Consider the following 14,881-nt stretch of genomic DNA (forward strand, 5'->3'; position numbering starts at 1 on the left):
AAATCTTAAGAATATTAGCCTCTTTTTCTACAATTATAAAACTCAATAAATATTACAATTCTAAAATATCAAGTACGACGAAGGCATCCAAGTGGCGTCCCTCTTAAGGCTTCAAAAAATTTCAGAAATGGAACAACAAATTAAAGTAGTCCTTATAATAGATTATTTATGCTAGCTAACTATAGATACAATTTAAATTTTTTTTTTTATAAATCTTCAGAAATTGAAAGGTTGTTTCGAGACATTAATTGAAATTCAAATCAGATAAAAAATTAAATATATTTAATGAAGTGATCATACTGTCACATGGTTTGTAAAATAAGTTATAAAAAATAATATTTATATCATTAATATACCAGAAATTATATTTTCAGTCGTAAAATATACAAACGTATTTTTAAAAAATTTTCAATATTTTTTTAAAAAAATATAAAAATTCACTAACAATCACTTCTTTAACTATTAAAAAACAAAAACAAAATAAGTATGGGTCTATTTGGGGGCAAGTTTATCCGTCCCCCAAGCATTTTCCAAAGCAAAATTAAGAACAGATAGATCTTTTTAACTTTCTCTAGAATTCAATGTTTTGTATCTCTTCCAAAGCTCGCCCCTTTGTCTCTGGTACCAGTTTTGCAATGAACAGAACAGTAAAACCACAAACACCGGAGAATAAGAAAAATGTTCCTGATTCATCATGCCAAAAAAAGAAAAAACATTCATGTCAAATACAAAGCTGCAAAATGAAAACTGGACATGTTAAAGTGCTGCAGAAATAGTAGTTGCATGCCTGCTGTACTCCATTCAATCATGAAATTGAAACTGTAGGTAACAATCCAAGAACCGGACCATTTCACTAAACTCACAAGGCTTCCAGCCGAACCCTTGACGTTTATAGGGAATATCTGAGATGGATTTCAAATGTATAACTGAATTAAAGCTAAAAAAAAGCTGCTTTTGTTCTGTGCAAAAGTACTAATATTGACTCCGTAAAAAGGATTTAAGATCAGTTCAATGAGCTGCATACCTCTGACACTATAACCCATGGTAATCCCCCCATGCCAATTACGTAAGACATACTATAACCCTGCAAAGGATTTGAAGTTTTGAAGCAATAGAAATTGCATGGATTGCCATGTTTTTTAGATCAAAGCTTAGTACAGAATGAAGAACAAACAGTACTAAGCTAATTCCATCCAAAAACAGCTCAAAACTCAACTCAAAAACCTGTAGTTCTTTTCTTGAGATGGAAAAAATGTCTCACGACAGATTCATCAGTTTTTTTTAGTAGAACAATTAGTCATCAATGTGTGAGTCAATTTATAAGTCTCTAGGTATTTTATCGAAAGACTTGCATGAGAAGAAGGAAAGTATTACCACAATCCCAACTAGCACCAAGATGGGAGTTAGCTCCTTCAACCGGGAGAGGTTCTGCTTACAACAAACACTTCGAAACAATTATCATTAATATTTCATACACGGGCATGCAGAATGTAAGTAAATCCTGAAATAAAAGCTCTGGGATTTGGTTTTGAAAGAAACCTGAAAGCAGAATGACAACCCTATGAGGAAGGAACCCAAGCACATGCCAGCAGCAGATATCTGCAGGAAATCATTGGTAGTGTTAATGCTAAAAATCGCACAACAGTCTGGAAGTGGAAAAAGAGTCATTCCTGGCCGGCTATGATGATTTGAGCCTCGATCGGTGTAGTCTAAAGCCTCCGGCATGATTCGGTGCAGTTGTGCGTACATCCATGGCAGTGAATGGAAAATAAATACTGAGAATGTAAAAATAGATGTACACACAAATTTAAGTGGTTCGACATAAAATCACAGTCCACGGGATTTTTGGAGATGGAATATCCACTATAATAAGCTTATTACAATCCTTCATCGCCTCTCATTTCTCACTGTACCATGGAAATCTCGTATATATTTGTTGGAGAATATTTTCTCGTTGGAGCCCTTTTCGAGAGGTTGAAGAAGTTGGAGAAGAAGTCGAAGTTGGAGAAGAAGTCGAAGTCGAAGAAGTCCAAAAAAATCCCCCAGAAATCGTCTGGCCATTTTTTTTTATATGTCTCCTCTTTTCACATGCCTCTAGGAACTGGTGAGGATTTGCCGCCTTTCCGTTACGTGTTTGACATATTCCTTTCCTTTCCGTTTTCTTTCCTTCCTCTCTTATCCTGACACCCTATTTTCCCTTGTCCCCTCCTTGTCTCTCATTCCTCTCTCTTCTTTCGTCTTTTGATAGTGGGACCTCCCCCATTGGGTTAGGCCTAGTGAGTTTACTTTTGGTCTAGTATATTTTATCTCTTCCAATTGCCCGCAGTCTTAAGGGTCATTTGTTCAAAAAAAGACAATGAGAATCTTTAAATATAAAATATGCAGTCGAAATGATCCCCGAATTCCGTAGAGAAGTAAACTCTAGGAGCGGGGGTTGTCCGTTTGACTTGCATTAAGCGACAAAGATTTCCTGGCATGGAGTTAGGCGGGAGATGTACTCGACTGCGTAAAATGCGAGCACGGAGCTCTGATGTGATGGGAGATGCACTCAACCAAGTAAATGGCGAGCACAGAGCTTGGTGTGGCGAGAGGTATACTCGACGGCATAATATGCACGAGGGTGGTTGGGCAATCAAGTGACTTGCCCGCCTACTCGAGCACCTGGGAGGCCAGGCGATCCCTAACCTTTCTTGCCTGTGTAACTTGAAAATGGTGGTAAACTGAGCAGCCGAAATGCTGGACCTGCCTCTTTGTCATGATGGAGACCGAGCAGTTCGTAAAACTAGACTCACCCGTCGTTATCGAAAAGTGCATATTTATACAACGTTTTTGTTTTCGATGATATTGGTGATTTTCCTTTTCCATCATAAATTGCTGTTAATGTTTCCATTTTATTGTCAATGTTGGAGTTTGTACGTGGTAGCCCACACAAAGTGGTCAGGAAGCTTCTCGACCCTTTGGATCCACCTTAGGCGGTTGCCGAGTCTGTCGACTCGTTCCCGAATGTATCCTGCGCAAGGCAGTTGTGGAGCTCGGATGCTCGTTAACTCCGAACGCTTGTTCCTAAAGGAAACCCACTCGCAGCGGTTATTGCACGAGTGCGCATGCCTGGCATTCGCTGAGGGAAGAGATGAGGCAAGCCCATGGAGACACGATGTTTGGCTACCCTGGTCTTCTCATCGACCTTGTAGATTGAGGAAAGGGATGAGGCAAGCCCGTGGAGACACAATGCTTGGCTCCCCTAATCTTCTCGTCAACCTCGAGGGAAGGGACGAGACACGGTGCTTGGCTGCCCTGGTCTTCTCGTCAACCTCATAGACTGAGGGAATGGATGAGGCAAGCCCATGGAGACACAGTGTTTGTCTACCCTGGTATTCTCGTCAACCTCGTAGACTGAGGGAATGGATGAGGCAAGCCCATGGAGACACAGTGTTTGGCTACCCTGGTATTCTCGTCAACCTCGCAAACTGAGGGAATGAATGAGGAAAGCCCGTGGAGACACAATGCTTGGCTCTCCTGGTCTTCTCGTCGACTTCGTAGGCTGAGGGAAGGGATAAGGCAAGTCCATGGAGACATAGTGCTTGGCTCCACTGGTCTTCTCGTCGACCTCGTAGGCTGAGAGAATGGATGAGGCAAGTCATGGAGACACGGTGCTTGGCTCTCCTAGTCTTCTCGTTGACCTCGTAGATTGAGGGAATGGATGAGGCAAGCCCGTAAAGACACAGTGCTTGGCTCTCCTAGTCTTCTCTTCGACCTCGTAGAATGAGGGAAGGGATGAGGCAATCCCATGGAGACACGGTGCTTCACTCCCCTGGTCCTCTCGTCGCCAGAAGTTCAGAAGTTGGAGCAAACAGTTGGGGCGCTTGGCCGAGCTACGGAAGTCAAACTGGTTAGCGCAGACAATTTTCAATCACAAGTGTAAGGTTTGCGCACCTAAATTATCCTATCAGAGCATGACAATGGTTTAAGGCATCTAGGCAAGAGGTCCGGGGTGCCCGCACGCACGTTATGCCAAGAAAATCATTTCTGATGAAGAAGAAAAAGGACACCAGCAGTCCGCATGGTGGTCGTCGGCACCCTTGTCATGCCACGGTTGGACTAGGCCAAGGATTTCGGCCATGCGCAGTCCCATGCACATGGTTGGTGTGGCGAGGCAAGCCGACAGAAGGCGCTGATGGTCTTGGTAGTGATTGCAGGCGGGAGATTAGGCTCACGGCAGTTGCAAACTGCCATGGGAGGGGGTCGTGCATCGTCCATGGCACTGTGGCCACGTTTTCTTGCCGCAGGTCTAGGAACTCCGACAACGCCCTGGAGGGACAGAGGACGCCGGCAGTCCACATGGTGGCTGCCGACACTGCTGCTATGCCACGGTCGGACCCGACAGAAGACGCTAGTGGTCCTAGTAGTGATCTCCAGCTAGAGCTCGAGCCCACGGCAGTTGCAAACTGCCATGGGAGGGGGGCCGTTCATCGTGCATGGCATTGTGCGTGTCATGCACGGTGCAGACGTGCATAGTGTCACATGGCACTTGCCCGCAATGTACAAGCATGCATTTAATGTATTTTTGTGCACAATATTTATATTGTACACTTGAATACACAGTGCACTAAAATTGCCAAGAGCCAAAAGCACTCATAGTCAAAGTGGCCGAGGAGTTTGGGCTCCCGGCCTTACATATTGGGTGTATAAAAGGTCCTCGAGAGAAGTGTACTTAATTACCTGGGCAAGGAAAAATTTACTCACCCCTTTTCTATAGCATTGTTTCCCATAAAAATAAAAGTGGAAAGGCCAAGAATACTTATCTAGTAGAATTTCATCTACTGCTTTCGGGATTATTCAGCATGCGGAAAATCATCATTCTCCTGCTTTCGGTGTAAAAAGTAACTCGGTCCCACAGACGACGCCGACTGTTAATGCCAAAAATTGTACAACAGTTTGAAAGGAAAGAAAGAGTCATTCCCAGCCCACTATTAGGATCTGGGCCTCGATTGGTCTGGTTTGGAGCCCCCGGCGTGGTCGGGTGCGGCTATGCGTACGTCCATGGCAATGAATGAAAAATAAATAGTAAGAATGTAAAAGAGAGGAAAACACACAGATTTACATGGTTCGGCATAAAGCCAACGTCCACGGGATTTTTGGAAAGGGAATATTTATTATAATAAGTTTATTTATAGTCTCTCATTGCCTCTCATTTTTCATTGTACAATGGAGATCTCGTATATGTTTGCTGGTGAATATGTTCTCGCTAGAGCCCATTTTAAGAAGTTGAAGAAGCTGGAGAAGAAGTAGAAGTCGAAGAAGTCCAAAAAAATCTCCAGAAATCGTCTGGCCGTTTCTTTTTATCTATCTCCTCTTTTTGCGTGCCCTTAGGGAGTGATGAGGATTGGCCGTCTTTCACTTGCGTGTCTGACATCTTCCTTTCCTTTCCGTTTTCTTTCCTTCCCCTCTTATCCTGACGAGTGACGAGTGATGCTAGACACAAGCCCCAAATGTAACAGCCTTGTACAAGCCTTTTGTAAAAATATGGGTCCCATCAAGAAAAATTGAGTTTTTCACACTTTTTCATAGTGGGGTCTACTTTTTTATAAAGGGCTTGTGCAAGACTTGTGCATTTGGGGCTTGTATATATCATTTCTCTATCTTGATATCCTCATTTCCCTTGTCTCTTCATTGTCTCTCATTCCTCTCTCTTATTTTATCTTATAATGGTGGGACCTCCCCCTTAGACCTAGTGCCTAGTAGGTTTATTTTGAGCCTGATATATTTTATCCATTCCAAGTAGCTAGGCTTTATTATTTATTTATTGCCTTCACCTTATAATTGATGAACTAAATTAACCAGAGACAAAAAAGTTGATGATTCTTTGCCATCCTTAATTAATTTAAATTACCATGAGAAGGGGTCGTCGTCCTGATTTATCTACCAATATTACACCCATTGCAGCAGCTGGAATCTGCAAAACAAAATAATTAATGTTTTCTATGCCGTTTCAAACCATTTTTCGTTAAAAAAACTAATAAATAAATAAATATTTAAAAAAAAAAAAAGAGGCGTGCAGCCACAGTTATATCGAGCCAAGTACCTGGACAATAGCCACTGACATAGTCCCGATACTAGTTGAAAAGCCTGCCATAAGCCATTCCTCAACATCATATTTCTTCTTCATTTTTAATATTCTCATTATTTATATCAATGAATTTTTAAAGCCTTTAAATTTACCAGCTTCTGCAAATATAGAGCTTGTATAATAACCGAAGGCGCTGGTCCCTCCTAATGGTTGTAGCAGCAACAACCCAACTCCAACCTATACCAATTAAAATTAAGAATTTTATTTATTTCAGAACATAATATCTCCAAAATAAAGTTTAAGAACTAATATGCCTCACGTCAGATTCTAAAGTTATTTTGTTATATCAGCTCTATGAACTTTACTTTTTTATAAAATATTTGTGAACTTGTCACTTTTCTAAATAGAATGCAGAGAAAAGGATATACTAGCCAAGAAAATCAAAGGAGCCAGCCACAATGATTGAGGCTTACCACGAGTGAATGAGCATATTTCCGCTGGAACAACTCTAGAATTCTAGTTTTTGAGTGCTGTTGAATGGTTTCTGTATAATCCTGTGCAGAAGCAGAGCATATCTTAATTCAGAAATGGTACCAAAATAAGAAAAAAGTCTCCTCTGGTCAAGGTTAGGAAAGATAAAATGTCATAAAACACAAGATAGGAAAGGCTACTCTGATGTCAGCAGCTTCTTGGGAGATATCAGCATCTTTCCCCCTTAGTTTCTGCAGATCTGCTTCAAGATCTCTACCAACTTTTGCCTGCAGAAAACTTGTGCTCATCATTTCACATTCTAATGAATGCTCACTTTTTTCTTTGAAGAATATGCCTCAAGGAAATCAAGATGAAGCATAAATGGACAAGATAAAGCACTTCCAACAAGATACTTGGACTCACCAGCCATCTAGGGGACTCTGGAAGGAAGATCAATCCCACTAACTGTACTAAACATGGAATAGCACCTGAAAATAAACTCAATTCCAATTTAACTTGTTCTTTTTAAAGAACATTATGTTCAGATCAAAGTACTGAAGGACCAAGAAACAAGTTATAAGTTACCAATTACAGCCAAGATACGCCAGTTAATGACATTTCCAAGGAAATACATCAGTGAAAAGCCGAAACATGTAATCAACTGCACACAAATGACATAGAACAGATATGTAAACAATGAGTTGGCTACTTTCAAACCATAATGATTAACACTCCCTTTACCTCAGTAGCTGATGTAAATCCTCCCCTAAGATTTTTAGGGGTTATTTCTGCAATGTATACAGGTACCTGTTTGGCAATAAGAATTTGTCACTGTTTTTTTTCTTTTTTTTCTTTTTTGTATTTGAAGTTGGTAAATTGATTAGCATATATAATATGTTAATCTAAAAGATTACCACATAGAAATAGATCCCTATGGCAAACCCCAGTAACAGTCTTCCAAGATCCAACCACAAAGCATTCTGCATCAAAGCATTGAACTCTATGATCAATGATTGAAACCCAGAAGAGAAAATGTTGGCCATCAAATGCAGCAAAATTTAGTGGCATCAAAGAGCGAAAACAAAAAAAAAAAACCTTGGCAAATGCTATGGCCATCCAACCTACCAAGCTGAATATTCCAGAAAACCACATTGCCTGAATAATAATATCATCAGCAAGAGTTGGAACGTATTGGCAAAAGAAAAAAGATAAAGTAAGGCCAAAAACAGAGAAAAGTGAAGAGAAACTTACAACCCTCCTCCCATATGTATCAGCTATCCTTGCATTTACTAATGCACCTATCACTCCTCCAAGAGACAACATCGAACCAAAAACAGAAAACTGCAAGGGAAGAAAAATGTACAAAAGAAATCATAGGCAACAGAGTAAGTTCTACTTAAACAGATATAACGTAACATTTTATTCCTCTCTAGTTTGTCAAAACGAAAACGCCCAGATCAAGCCACTGAGCGCGGGGAGGACCAAGGGGTGACCACCCTTTTTTTTTTTTTTTTTTTTAATGTTTTCGTTTTTTTAAAATAACTTTTTTTTGTTTGGATCTTGTTTTTTTTTTTTTTTTCTCAGCAAGATAGATTCATTCATTACATAAATAACTGTTCTTACAAGATTAAAACTGAAGCTGTACATCATCAACTAGAAATAAAAGGAGGGTCTTTTCCACTACGGAAATCCAACATGCAAGAAGGTAAAAAAGAAATGGGTATGCATCCATATAAGTTCTTGGAAGCTGCCCACTGCGCAATGGAATGCGCGCATCGATTCTGGTCTCGATGTATATTTCTAGTGTGCCAACTGTCGAATGTATTCAGCAAATGTTTGATGTCGTTGACTACAGGTTGTATTACCCAATCTGTCACTCTATCCGGATCATTTACTCCTTGCAAAACCACTAGTGAATCCCCTGCAATGACTAGCTTTTTTATATTGTTTCGTCTTGCCTCCTCTAGTCCAATGTTCATTGCAGTAGCTTCTCCTAGATTAGGGTTTTGGCTATCAATATGCTTTGTAATGACAAAGATTGGGTTGCCCTCTTCAGATCTGCATATTGCTGCTGCTATACTACCTGTTTGTCTAACTGCTACATCAAAGAATAGAGTGTAATGCCCGTTTGGTGTAGCTTTCCAGCCATGGCTGTCATTTACTTTTTTAATGTCCCACGCATTACAGTGTTCTTTATAGGTTCTCAAAGTATCAGAAATAAAATTATCAAGATTTGGAATTAAAGACTCATGAACAATTTTATTTCTTAAAAACCAAATACTGTCCATAGCATTGATAGCAAAGATTTGAAAATCTTGCTCTTCTCGGTCCAAAATGTTTAGCTTATCAGTGGGGGAAATGATGCATTCTATCCAATTTCTAATGTCATGGTTAACAAAGCATGCAATATCCAATGGCCATGGTGATTGCCTCCAAAGAATTCTGGTGAAAGGATAAGTGAAGAACAAATGAGCTTGAGTCTCTTCTTCATTATTGCATATTGGACACTGAGCTTCCTCCTCAGTTAATGGTGCAAACCTTTTCACCAAGGATTTTGTTGGAATAATGTTATTCAAAATTTTCCAGCAAAGCAGTTTCAGTCTATCTTGAATTTTAATCTTCCAAAGAGTTTTCCAAATGTTTTCTTGAACCTGAGGTGGATTGGAGTTCATTGTGATGGCAGCATAAGCAGATTTTACCGAGAAATTTCCAGAAGAATGGTGCATCCATCTTAGTTTATCCTCATGTCTATGAAAATTTGTTTGAGCTAGAGGAATTTTCAAGATTTCAATCACAGTATCAGGATGGAAAAGGGCTTGTAACAGAATAATGTTCCATCTTCTAGGTTCCTCCATAGTAAGTTCAGAGACAACTAGGGTCCTATCTAAGGTGATTGAATTGTTCTTTGGTATAGGCTTGAAGTTCAGCTGAGTTGGGATCCATGGATCAAACCAGACATTTGTGCTTATGCCATTATTGATCTGATAACACACACTCTGTTTCAAGAAATCTCTTTGCTTTAAAATACAATTCCAGATCCAAGAATCTGTAGCTTTTGGAAGTGTATCAAAGAAGTTTGAGTTTTCTAGGTATTTTCCAGATAAAACAGATTTCCAGGTGGCTTTGCTTTCATTTAAAATGTTCCAACCAATTTTACACAAGAGGGCTTGATTGAAATCAGAGATCAGCCTTAAGCCAAGGCCTCCAATGGATTTGGGTTTGCATATTGACTTCCAAGATTTGGGTGTGAAATTTTTTGATTTTTCTTTTGGAAATCCCCACCAAAATTTTGAGAAAGCTTTGTCAATATTTTTTGTGACAGATTTTGGGATCAAGAGAGTGGACATGACATAAGAAGGGATTGAGCTAGCAACAGATCGAATCAAAGTTGTTCTACTGGCTTGAGAGAGAACTTTTGCCTTTCATCCTGCAAGTTTTTCAAAAATTTTTTCTTGTAGATCTCCAAAGTGAATTTTTTTTTAGGCCTTAAAAGAGAGAGGAAGTCCCAGGTATTTTAATTTTGAAGAGTCATTTGAATAACCAAAGAGATTCCTAACCTCTATTTTCTTTTGAGGATGAGTATTCCTGCTGAATTGAATGGATGATTTGCTAGAATGTACTTTTTGACCCGACCAAGAAGAGTATTTTTCCAAACAATTTTTAAACATTTGAGCATTCTGTTGAGTGGCTTTACCAAAGATAATTAGATCATCAGCAAAGAGCAAGTGAGAAATTGGCGGGCTATTTCTGCAAATTTTTACCCCTTTTAGAAGACCTAAGTTTTCTTCCCTAGTGATAAGTCTCGTTAAGACTTCTGTACCTAAGATGAACAGAAATGGGGAAAGAGGGTCTCCTTGCCTAAGCCCTCGGGAAGGATGGAAGTAACCACAGGGGTTCCCATTGCTAATCACTGAGTAAGAAACAGTGGTAATACACTCTTTTATCCAATTAATCCAAATCCTATTGAAACCTAACACTGTCATAATGTTCAAAATGAAATTCCGTTCCATCATATCAAAGGCCTTCTCCATGTCTATCTTGACTGCCATAATACCTTCCCTCCCTCTTTTCTTTTTAAGATGATGGAAGATCTCTTGGGCAAAAATAGTATTTTCTTGAATGACTCTACCCGGGACAAAAGCTGTTTGATGGGGAGAGATAATTCTCGGAAGAATCTTCTTAAGCCTATTTGCAAGTATCTTTGCTACAATTTTGTAGCAAACATTTGAGAGGCTGATTGGTCTGTATTGATGAACAGTGTTTGGACAGTTTGTTTTTGGGATGAGGGCAATGTGGGTGTGATTCAATTCTTTTAGCAGCTTACCATGAATGAAGAAATTTTTTATGGCCACTATGAAATCAATTTTTATGGTGTCCTAGAAATGCTTGTAAAACAAACCAGTGAAACCATCAAGTCCAGGAGCTTTTGTTGAAGGTGTTTGTTTAATGGCACTAATGATTTCATCATCAGTAGGAATTTCACAAAGAAAATTATTTTCCATACTTGAGATCTTGTCAGGAAACAAACCTTCTAAGTCCATGTTTGGATTGGGATTGGAGGAAGTATAAATGCATTTGAAATGATCCAGAAAGGTGTTATGGATGACATTTTGATCATTCCCAGCTTTAAACTCTCAATTGAATTAGCTCTTCTTTTTATTGTTGTAGACAAGTGGAAGAATTTTGTGTTTAGATCAGTCGTTGTCAACCATTGAATTCTTGACTTTTGTCTCCAAAGGATTTCCTCTCTTTTGAGCTGCTCATCAAGGAGAGCCTTGATCTCAGCTTCAGATTCCATGACTTGAGAGGTAAGATCATTGCTTTGAATGTTTGAAAGAGTATTTTTCAAATTCTTTATGGAATTCTGAATGCTGCCAAAATGATTTTTATTCCAAGTTTTTAAAGCTTTTTTTACCTCTTTCAGTTTTCTGGATAAAATAAAACCAGGTGTTCCAATATGAGAGGTACTCCAAGCTCTTTGGACCACCATCTGACAGGTTGGGTCCCTTATCCAAAATTCTTCAAATTTGAAGGGATATCTATGGTGATTGCTTCCTATGGTGTCCAAAATAATTGGAGAATGATCATAAGAGCTAATGGGAAGGTGTTTAAGAGTGGCATCTGGAAACAGGTTGAGCCAAGAAGAATTAGCAATCCCTCTATCAAGTCTTTCTCTAATGTTCCTAATCCCTTGTCTGTTGTTGGTCCAAGTGTATTTTGGTCCATGAAACCCAATATCAACCATCCCATTAACATCCATGTAGGCTCTAAGTCCATTGAAGTTAGAAGAGCAAGCAAAAGGTCGACCTCCCTGTTTTTCAGATTGGTTGAGGACTTCATTAAAATCACCAATGCTAAGAACAGGGCCATTAAAGCTGTTTGTAATTCTCTCAAGATTGTTCCAAAAATTTCCTTTTTTACTATAATTTGCAGGACAATAAACAAGATTTAACAGCCACGGGGAGTGAACAGGATTCGAGTACACAAACATAGTCATTACATTACTATTCATGTAAACAGGTTCTACATCCATACCATTTTTCCACATACACAAAAGTCCACCCCATTTACTGTCTGGTGGGATATTCACATACAAGTTGAAACCTAATCTATTCACAATAATATTAGTATTCACAGTGTTCAAAATTGTCTCCGAAAGGAAGACGATATCAGGTTTTAGAGACCTGATATTTGCCCTCAAACTTCTAATTGCACGGGGACGGGCAAGACCCCTGCAATTCCAACTCATAATCCTCATTTTTCATCTGGTGGCAGTATTGGCCCTGCCACATTGGCTTCAGAATCCAATGAAAATAAGTTCAAAGTTTTGGTCTGAGACACGTTACCCAAATGTCGTGACTCCCTTTGATATGGAGAAAATCTTGACTTTTTTGTTTGCTTTTCCAAGATGCTGCGATTTTTTCCTTTTGCATACTGGAAGAACTTTGCAATCGGGGTCCTTTCCATTTCCTCAGAGTCCGAAAGTATTTGATGTATCTGATGTTTCTTGCTTCTTTTGCTACAAGAATCTTCTCCCAATGAGACCGTCTCTCCTTGCCCTTTGCGAGTCTGCCTTTTCTTTGAACCAATTTCAAGTTTTTCATTGTTTATTTGGCATGAAGTTTTCAGTTTATGCGGGTCTGTTTCGGAGGAGGAAGATGATTGTGAAAGGATTTTTGTTTCTGGGTGGAAAGGATTGTGATAGAACACAAGAGGGTATATCGGCTGGGTAGAGATGTTTTCCTTTAGGTCGTTGCTGTTTGGCTGGCCAGGGATGTTTGTCTGCTTGAACTGAATTGGATTTGTGTGCTGAGCTGATTTTATGGGCCATTTCAACGGGTCTGGATCAGATTGTGAGGGGTTAAAAGCCAAATTATTGGATGATTGAGCTGGGCTTTGTGTTGAATGATATGGGTTTGGTTTTATTGCAAAGCACGACCGGCCAGATGGGCTTACTAACAGTGATAAGGAATGGGCCTTTGGAGTGAAATCTGTTGAGCTTTTGAGCTGTTCGAACTGTGCTATGATGCTTTTGAAAATGTTGTTGGGTTCTTCCGTTGGGTGATCAGTTTGTTTGTTTTGTTTGCCAAAGGAAGTTGATGAAGTGATAGGAGTTAATGTTTGTGGGCTGTAATTAAGAGATGTGGGCACAGTTCTTACCCGTCGATTGCAATCATTTTGATGAGTGGAGTGGATGTTCTTGGTCTTTGTGAGAAGGGGACATATTTGACTATCTTTATTCTGCAGAGATATTTCCCAAGCCGTCGAGTTGCATAGGGGCCTATTTTCATTTAATGAAGTCACTTCTGCAGCTTGGTGTGTTCTCATGCTTCCACGTGTTCTCAACAGTTCTTCTTCCAATCCATGCATGCTGAGATTTTCACCATGAACGTCCACGCTGCTACATCTAAGTGCACTGAAACTGTGTTCTTCTTGGACCTTCAAGCTGTGAATTCGTTGCATTTCTTCCATCTTTTCTTTTCCTTTTGCACGATGATGAAAGTTAAACCTTGTTTCCAGATCTTCATTTCTGACTATAGATGCTTGCATTTCTGGTTGCCCCCATCTTGTTGCATGCAAGTGATTTTCGTGTTGCCTCCATCTTACCGTATCAGCTCTCATCCATGGACCGAAGTTAGTAACCTCGATTCTAACTTGAAACAGAGGACACACTTGTTGTATGTGACCTAAACATCCACAGCAATAACAAAAGTCTGACAGCCTTTCATATTTGAAGCTGATCCACGTTGCTTGTCTTCTAGGCCGTGAGAGTGGAAACCCATCTGAAAGTGGATTCTCTACATTTATCTCCACTTGCACTCTCATATATTTTCTGAGGATTATTTTCATGTCCGTAGCTTGCTCTACTTGAATAAAATTCCCTAGCCTCCTTGCTATTCTCTCTGCATTTGTTGTTGTCATATACTCCAGAGGCAATCCGTGTATTTGAACCTAGAAAATTGACATTTTTAGATCGATTTCTTGCAAGCTTAAACCAGTGGGCCAATCTCTAATCAACATATGAAAACCTCTGATATTCCAAGGTCGCTGCTCTAAGACCCTGTTTTTCTCTTGCTGGGTTGGAAATGTGAATAGAAAAGTGTTTGTGCATAGGTCTTCAATAGAGAGTCCGATCACGAAGCTCCATGCAGCCTTTATTGTAGCATGTAACGTAAGTTTGTTGAGAGGCTTGGATGTAATTATGCGTCCAATGAGTGCATGCTCTGAAAGGTATGCTGCATTTTCAGTTTCTGGCTGCAGATCCAGGTCTAGCCATTTGAGGGTTTCTGAGGTTTTGGTGCTTCCTTTTATTTTTGTCGTTGGATTCTCAGAAGTCTCAGAGAGGTTTTGGTGGAAAGTGAGAGATTTGGAGGAAATGTAATTTTTGTCCATATTTGAGAAAGCTACCGATGGTTGAGAAGAGTTTACGGGAAGGTGTGCGTTAGTTGTTGAAAGTTGAAATTAATGCAGGATTAAATGAGAGAGGATGGTGAGGGAACTGGGTTGAGTTTCTGGTTTGAGTTTTTGGTTTGATTAAGAAACTGGGTAAGAACTGATTCAAGTTGTTGAAAATCTTTAATCTCTATTATAATTTTTTATTATTATTTTATTGTATTAACTTTGTTCACGTATTGAATTTTCTTGATCTCTAGGTGTAATTTTTTGTATTATATATATATATATATATATATATTAAAAATTCATTGATGGTCTTCTAAGGATTGCTAGTAATAGTGATGAGTGTTGTCGGAGAAATAATTTGTAAAAATTTTAAATAGACAAGTCTCATGTAAAATGGATTCATCTTTAAAAAGAATAAAAATAACTATTACACTTTTTTAT

The 14,881-nt window shown here is 39.3% G+C and overlaps 1 protein-coding gene across 3 annotated transcripts; it reads right to left on the bottom strand.

The window, feature by feature from the left end:
• Nucleotides 1–436: 436 nt before the first annotated feature.
• LOC108987903 (sugar transporter ERD6-like 5) lies at nucleotides 437–12,814 on the bottom strand. 3 transcript variants are annotated; one of them, XM_035682635.1, is made up of 17 exons: nucleotides 12,385–12,814; nucleotides 7,790–7,879; nucleotides 7,634–7,693; nucleotides 7,453–7,518; nucleotides 7,280–7,345; nucleotides 7,124–7,199; nucleotides 6,962–7,026; nucleotides 6,739–6,825; nucleotides 6,541–6,621; nucleotides 6,220–6,304; nucleotides 6,083–6,126; nucleotides 5,891–5,953; nucleotides 1,540–1,599; nucleotides 1,375–1,428; nucleotides 1,025–1,084; nucleotides 788–902; nucleotides 437–684 (listed from the first exon to the last, which is right to left on the bottom strand). In XM_035682635.1, exons 1-17 carry the CDS (start codon nucleotides 12,640–12,642, stop codon nucleotides 572–574), a joined length of 1,443 nt encoding a protein of 480 aa, XP_035538528.1. In that variant the 5' UTR covers nucleotides 12,643–12,814; the 3' UTR covers nucleotides 437–571. The 3 variants fall into 3 exon arrangements, with proteins under 3 accessions (XP_035538528.1, XP_035538529.1, XP_035538530.1); XM_035682636.1 differs by having other exon boundaries at nucleotides 443–684; nucleotides 7,664–7,693; XM_035682637.1 differs by lacking the exon at nucleotides 1,025–1,084 and having other exon boundaries at nucleotides 443–684.
• Between the last annotated feature and the right edge of the window lie 2,067 nt (nucleotides 12,815–14,881).

Source organism: Juglans regia, chromosome 11 (genome assembly GCF_001411555.2).
Source record: "Juglans regia cultivar Chandler chromosome 11, Walnut 2.0, whole genome shotgun sequence".
Lineage (NCBI taxonomy): Eukaryota > Viridiplantae > Streptophyta > Magnoliopsida > Fagales > Juglandaceae > Juglans > Juglans regia.